General features: G+C 33.9%; 1 protein-coding gene across 2 annotated transcripts; it reads left to right on the top strand.

Annotated features, from left to right (window-relative positions):
- The first annotated feature begins 3,032 nt into the window (after window positions 1-3,032).
- LOC142613974 (cationic amino acid transporter 6, chloroplastic-like) lies at window positions 3,033-6,921 on the top strand. 2 transcript variants are annotated; one of them, XM_075786501.1, is made up of 5 exons: window positions 3,033-3,458; window positions 3,671-3,827; window positions 4,320-4,650; window positions 4,778-5,006; window positions 6,253-6,921. In XM_075786501.1, exons 1-5 carry the CDS (start codon window positions 3,047-3,049, stop codon window positions 6,804-6,806), a joined length of 1,683 nt encoding a protein of 560 aa, XP_075642616.1. In that variant the 5' UTR covers window positions 3,033-3,046; the 3' UTR covers window positions 6,807-6,921. The 2 variants fall into 2 exon arrangements, with proteins under 2 accessions (XP_075642616.1, XP_075642615.1); XM_075786500.1 differs by having other exon boundaries at window positions 3,602-3,827.
- The last annotated feature ends 287 nt before the right edge of the window (window positions 6,922-7,208 follow it).

Genomic DNA, 7,208 nt, shown 5'->3' with positions numbered 1-7,208 from the left:
ATACACTTAGATTAAGCTAGAGTATAGTTTCTATTTTATATATAAAAAATATTGTTATTTATTCATTGATTTTATGAACCTAACAAATTTCACAAATATTTTATTTTTATACTTATTGAAGCGACATATTATAAGTGATCCAACGTCACTTTTATAGGAAGCATTACTTACATTATAATCTCATTTGCTGAAAATGGGGCCTGCTTGATCACTTGAAGAGATTTTTAGATAGAATTTGCATAATTATTTAAAATCATTTATACTATATACCATTTTTTTTCTTTAGAAAATTATTATATACCAGTTAATTACAACTTATCACCTCAATTATTATAAAATATGTTATAAATTTTGTTGCGTCTTTAGACTTATTTTCGTTCCCTATAGTCTATCAAATCACTCAGACGACAGAGCATGTAAATCATAAAGTTTGTCTCAATTGAGACAGTTTGTGTACACCAAATAAATAACAGACCATCTCTTGCATGGTGGGCACCGAGTGAAGTGAGTGAAAATTTATGCAAGGTGTATGGGTTTCTTTCGGAGATTTTTTGTTCTTTGTTTGTGTATATAGCAGAGCTTGTTAGTTTTTAGACCTAGTTATCCAAGTTTTAAGGCCAAATTGTTACTTAGTTAAGTTATGAATACTGTATAGTCCTTGGTTATGCAGACAGATCCAATATTGTGCAATTAATAGAAAGAACAGCGTAACAATCAACACACATTATGGTAACATAGGAAAACCAATGGAATAACAATTCTAATGTCAAAACCACTAAACCTAGCAACCAAACCAATGGAATAACAATTCTACTAACTAAATTGAAGTTTTACAAACTAAATATGGAGATGTTGCATGTGAACTCGATCCACCACTTTAAGTACCCACTTGAAAATTTTGGTCTAGTATTGATATTCTAGAAAATGCAACAACTTCAATACACCGATTCTTCAAGTTCTTCAGTCTGGAACACCAGTAGTGTCTTTTGAGAGCAGGAGGCATAACTCCTTCAGATTTACAATCAATAGGACTCCAAAAGTATTTTGCATGTTTATTAGGGTTTTCTTATATACCTTAGACTTGTATGCATGAAAACCTAGACACTTGATGGGTTGAAATGAAACCATTTTGTTGCGTTTCAATTGATCCAATTTAAAGCTGAATCGTTCGAAAACTTGACTTCTAGATCAATCAAAAAGCTATCGAAAGCTGTCAGAAGGCTTAAACTTGAAAGCTAAAATGCAGAAATAATTGGACAATTATCTTAACATTTATGATCAATACAAAAAAACTTTTGACCGCAGTTTGCCAACCTAAGTCCTAGAGCTCATTTTACAAATGAACCGCCATATGTACAAAATTATGTTTGAACAATGGCACAACATCACATGCGCTTTTATGTATATGATTCTGTGAATATAAGTCTATTTTATGCTTCACTAATTATAGAATGCCATGTGTTTGAATTTTTTCCATTTAAAACTTTATTTATTTTTACAAGAAAAGTCAAATGAAAATATGATAAGTTATGATTAGTAGTATATAAAGCGGAACACAAAAAGTGAAATAGATAATTTGTATTTATGTATTTGTATGTACACATGTATAAATACAAATCCTATATACTACTTTTTGTGTTTCACTTGAGGCTCTATTAATTACAACTTGTTATGTATTCTTTTTATTTTCCTTAAAATCACTATAGTTTAAAATGAATATATATATATAGCCTGTATTACAATTGATGGAATACAAAATGCAATACAAAAAGTGATAGAGATGATTTGTATTCTATATACATGTATGTTTATTTTGTCTGTATATGTACGTAAAAATGTAAAGGACATCCCAAATCATTGAGTCCTATATTAATCTCTTCCACAATAATTAAGCCCAACTAATTTCTTGATTCCTATCTCCCTTAGTGGCAGTGGGATATGTCAAATAGGTGGCAAATAGATGCAAGGCTAACGACTCTTTTGATTAGTGGTTTTCTTAATTTGAAACTGAATTACTTTACCATATTAGGAACATATAGTATATGTCTTTGAGAAGTATGCTGTAACTTGAAGAAGCTACAATACTGCATTATGTTGAAATGCCAGACAAGCTTTATTCCTTATATTTTGAAACAACCAATATATCAATTCGGTAGCTTAACATATGGTTTAGAGAATATGTTGCATAACCTGTATAACATCAGATGTCAGACAGGCTTTCACGAAGATGATAATTAAAGGTTCAAAGCTCCAACCTCAGTTTATTATTATTTCTTTTCCTTGTTCTGGACATTATTTTAACTTATGAGTACTCAAAAACCACTTGTTTCGCTTCGTAAGCTGAATTTTAAATTCAACTTTGAAAGATATGGTTCCATTAAATTGAGTAGTTGTTATATTTGTCATAGATCAGATGGAATCAGATGTGGTAAGACTATGTAACAAAATATATTAGTCCAGCTTTGGTGCACTAACACGTGCTTGGCTTAAAAATTTTAGAGACTTTCTGGAAGCAGGGGCATCATCAATATATTGGCTGCAACTGTGAAGTGAAGGTGCTCTTGTTGAGGAATCAAGTTCAATTATTCTTGAGACTTATTTGAAGAAATCTTTAGTTACTTTAACAAAGTGTTGGATGCTTGTCACATCTTTTAAAAATTTAGATGTGAAATTCCAAAGATTAGGTCAAAGTCCCTTCTACACAGTGATTCCTCTTACTAAAGCTTACTTCAAAATAGTTAGGCCTTTTTCTATCTTTTTTGTGCATGCTTTTATATAACAGAAGAACTCCTCTTTGGGAAGGTCTTGCTTGGGACTCTCAAAGGCTGTTAGTAATCAAAGAGAGGGAAATTAAGAAAGAGAAAGGGAGAGGGCATCATTGTCATTTTATACACACACAAGGACAACTAGGTACTCACAATAAAGCTAGCTAGTAGGGACACCCATTTGGATTCTCCCATCAATCTTTATTAGTAAAAAATATCAAGCATTATATGAAATCATCTCCCAAATGTATATTTAAAACCATCACTCTTACCTTCATTTCATGGAAGCAAAGACACTCACAAACATGGCCACCACCCAAACTGCACCCAACTCCATTTGCATCTCCAAATACCTCTATTCCCTCTCCCAAACACCTCAAAGGCTCAGAAAGAGAATGTTAGCCACTTGGACCCCAGACCAAGAGCTCAACCAAGTGAGGCAAAGGTCTGGTGCAGACATGAAGAGGAAGCTGCAGTGGTATGATCTGGTAGCCCTTGGTGTTGGTGGAATGCTTGGTGTTGGAGTCTTTGTCACAACCGGTACTGCAGCCCTTGAAAAATCTGGTCCTTCCGTCTTCATTTCATTTATCATTGCTGGAATATCAGCCCTTCTTTCCTCCTTGTGTTACACTGAATTTTCAGTACAAATTCCAGTTGCCGGAGGTGCCTTCAGCTATCTTAGAGTGACCTTTGGTATGTATATATAGTTTTGTCAAAATCCTTGCTTTTTCCATTTCCCTAAAGAAATACTTGTTGGGTGTTTTTATTTTTGTTTTTAATTAGTATAGTACTCCATTTTGTTCTTCATCTAGAGCTTTATTTTTGAAATGATGTAGGAGAGTTTGTGGGTTATTTTGCTGGAGCAAACATACTAATGGAATATGTATTATCCAACGCTGCGGTAGCACGGACTTTTACAGAGTATTTGTCTAGTGCTTTTGGAGTACATAATTCAACCACAGCATGGAGAGTCCAGGTGGATGGACTAGTAAATGGTTACGACATGTTGGATTTCCCTGCCGTTGCTCTTATTCTCCTTCTCACCCTCTGTCTATGCCATAGGTTTGATTTCTTACCATATTTCATACAAACTATTTATTTTACAAGTTTTCTTTCTTATGAGGTTTTATTAATATTGGTGCACAGGGTTCTTGTAGTTAGGTAGATCTTCCATAGAAGTGGGTTAGTGGCTATTTGGCTTGGTTTTAATATTTTTATTTTTTGTTTTAATTACAAGTGCGACGGGGATTCTATTTCTAATCCAAGTTTTCTCCCTAAAAATGTCAGACAATCCCACTGAGTCACAAGTCTTTTGGAGTAATGTTTTTTTTTGTAATGCTAATCCTATATTATGGAAGATTTAATATATTTTCCTTGATGTTATCATAACTATTATAATTTCGTTGGTTACTTATTATCACCAATATAACCATATAACTATTACCATTACAGATAATTGTACTTTCTCTAATTTTATTGGACCGTCAGTTAATAATGGATTGTTTGTTTGTGGTATTCAAAAGTGACATATGGATGTCTTTTTTGGTGATGCAGTACAAAGGAGAGCTCTATCTTGAACCTTATTATGACAGTCTTTCATGTAGTTTTCTTTGCATTTATAATAATTGCTGGCTTTCTTCATGGGAGTCCCAATAACTTGGTAAGGCCAGATGGACTAACTCCCCATGGTGTTAGAGGTCTCCTAGATGGAGCAGCTAGTGTTTACTTCAGCTATATTGGCTATGACTCAGTTTCAACAATGGCAGAAGAGATCCAAACCCCTTCAAAGAGTCTTCCAGTGGGAATTGTAGGTTCAGTTCTCATTGTTTCTGTACTATATTGCCTCATGGCCTTGTCTTTGTGTTTCATGGTTCCTTACAACAAGGTGAGTAATCTAAATTTGATATCTCAAAGACATCATGTGTTTACTTATTAAGCACGTAAAAAGCAAAAGCATATAAGAAAACTTCAAGCTCTCTTAGAGCAAATTCTAAATTATAGCCATTTTATAGATATCAGAATCAGCCTCATTTTCAATGGCTTTCCAACATATTGGGTGGAAGTGGGCGGCTAATGTTGTTGGGGCAGGCGCATGCTTGGGAATCGTTGCTTCTCTCCTGGTTGCCATGTTAGGTCAAGCTAGATACCTTTGTGTTCTTGGAAGGGCCCGGCTAGTGCCGCCATGGTTTGCTCAGGTGCATCCTTCAAGAGGCACCCCCTTGAATGCCACCCTCTTCTTGGGTATGTAAATTCTTGCACGCGTGATATGCTTCTCCTTGAACTTTGTCTCTCCCAATACATCCCAAAGAAGAAACACAAAATAAACAAATCTATATTGTATGAATTTAATTGAAAAACCTGAGGTAAGACTTGTACAACATAGAAGATGTTAATCTCACAATTTCCTAACAATTTAGACTTTGGGACAATTGATCACTTAATTGGTATCAAAGCTTGATCATGTACCTGATAACAATCAAGTGGATATAAATTTATGTAATACTTCCCATCATATATTTTCCTACAAAGTTCAGTCTATCTTTCCATTTTGGGTTGGATTTTGGGGTGGATTAATGGAATTTTATGATAACTTATTAAACATGTTCTTACCACCAATCTTGTCCAAGGTCTATCCATTTTTCAGAGTGGGGGGAACACCACCACAAAAGTAACAGAAAATAATAACAAAAATAATACTATTAGTATTAAGAAAGAAAACCGTGTTTTGTTTGTAACAATTTTGATATGCTAGGGATTCGATGAGAACTTAGAAAGAAACGTCCACCCGATAAAATATTTAGCCATATCTTTCCCCCATCTTTCCCCACCTAATTCATTGCATGTAAGAGGGGGGAGGGGATAACGTCCAATCACATGAAAAAAAAAGTCTTTATACACAATTATTTTAAATTATTTTCATAACTATTAAGATGTTAATAAAAAAAATGTTAATAATAGCCTATAATAAAATCAATAATTTGTATTTTTTAGCAAATTGTAAAAAACGTTGAGATAAGACTTTTGTCTCTACTACTCTGCACCAAACAAGACATGAGATCAAGTAAAACCAGTGAAAAATGACTAGTGCACAACTAAGTGTACACATAGTAGATATTAGATACTACACACAAGTTACAATTTACAAGGGAATTTGTGACTTTAAATCATAATTTCGAAATCGTGATTTAAAGTCACAAGTTCCCTTGTAAATTGCAGCTTGTGTGCACTATGTATTCACTAAAGTGTGTATAATAGACATTGCTCGAAACAAAAATACTATCTACTTAGCATTTCTCTTGCATAAAATTACCAAGGGAAGTATTTTATCTATTTACTTTCAATTATCTATTTTCCCATTTTAATTGAAGTGTTGAACCATCAGCATTCTTATCAGTTATATATATAAAAGACATTATTTCAACATTTTACCTATATTTACCATGAGTAAAGACAAAGTCTCACAAATCCTTCCCTCTTCATGATGTAGGACTCTGCACAGCTACAATCGCACTCTTCACTGAACTAAAAATAGTGGTGGAAATGATCAACCTTGGCGTACTCTTGGTATTCTACCTTGTGGCCAACGCTCTCATCTATCGAAAATATGTGATGATAAGCCACAACCCCCCTTCCCATACCTTCTTGTTCCTTTTCCTCCTATCATCTTGTGCTCTTGGCTTCTCCATATCATGGCAGTTCCATAAACAATGGTGGAATCTTTCCATTTTCGGAGGATCCATGATCATCATCACTGCCCTCTTCCAATACATGGTACCTTGTCTACGCCAAGACACGGAATGGTCGGTGCCATTTATGCCATGGCCAGCCGCAATGTCAGTCTTCCTTAATGTCTTCCTCATGAGCACATTAAAGACGAGCGCATTCCAAACTTTTGGTATATGGGCATGTATGATAACTTTGTTCTATGTGCTATATGGTGTTCATTCAACTTTCAAAGCAGAGGAGTTTGAGATGGGTGTTAATGAAGTGAATCCAAACTCATCAATCCTACAGCCTAAGGTTGATATTCAAGTGATTTGAATAAAGAATGTCCAGCCAAAAAAAAAAAAAAAAAAAAACAAAGCATTGAACAGTTTGAGTTCTGTAAATTTTCAACATTTTTTTTTCTCTTTAATTTCTTTTAAAGCAGTCATTTTATAGTTTTAACTTCTAAGATTGTATTACAATGTCTATTTATGGAATTTTTTTGCAACAAGAAGAAAATCTCATAAAATAGACACACAACGAAAAAATAATAGGTCACCAATGAAAAGAAAAGACGGTTAAATTACCGATTGTCCTAAAATTTTAAATTATTAAGAAATTGTGAATTTAATCACTTAACCATAATTCTAACACTCCTCCTTATGTGTGGATTTAAACATCCACTTAATAAGTGGAGGCCAACATATGGAAATTTAACATTCTAAACAGAAGGTAGAG

Source organism: Castanea sativa, chromosome 10 (assembly GCF_040712315.1).
Source record: "Castanea sativa cultivar Marrone di Chiusa Pesio chromosome 10, ASM4071231v1".
NCBI classification, from domain to species: Eukaryota; Viridiplantae; Streptophyta; class Magnoliopsida; order Fagales; family Fagaceae; genus Castanea; species Castanea sativa.
This window is presented reverse-complemented; position numbering and strand designations above follow the sequence as displayed.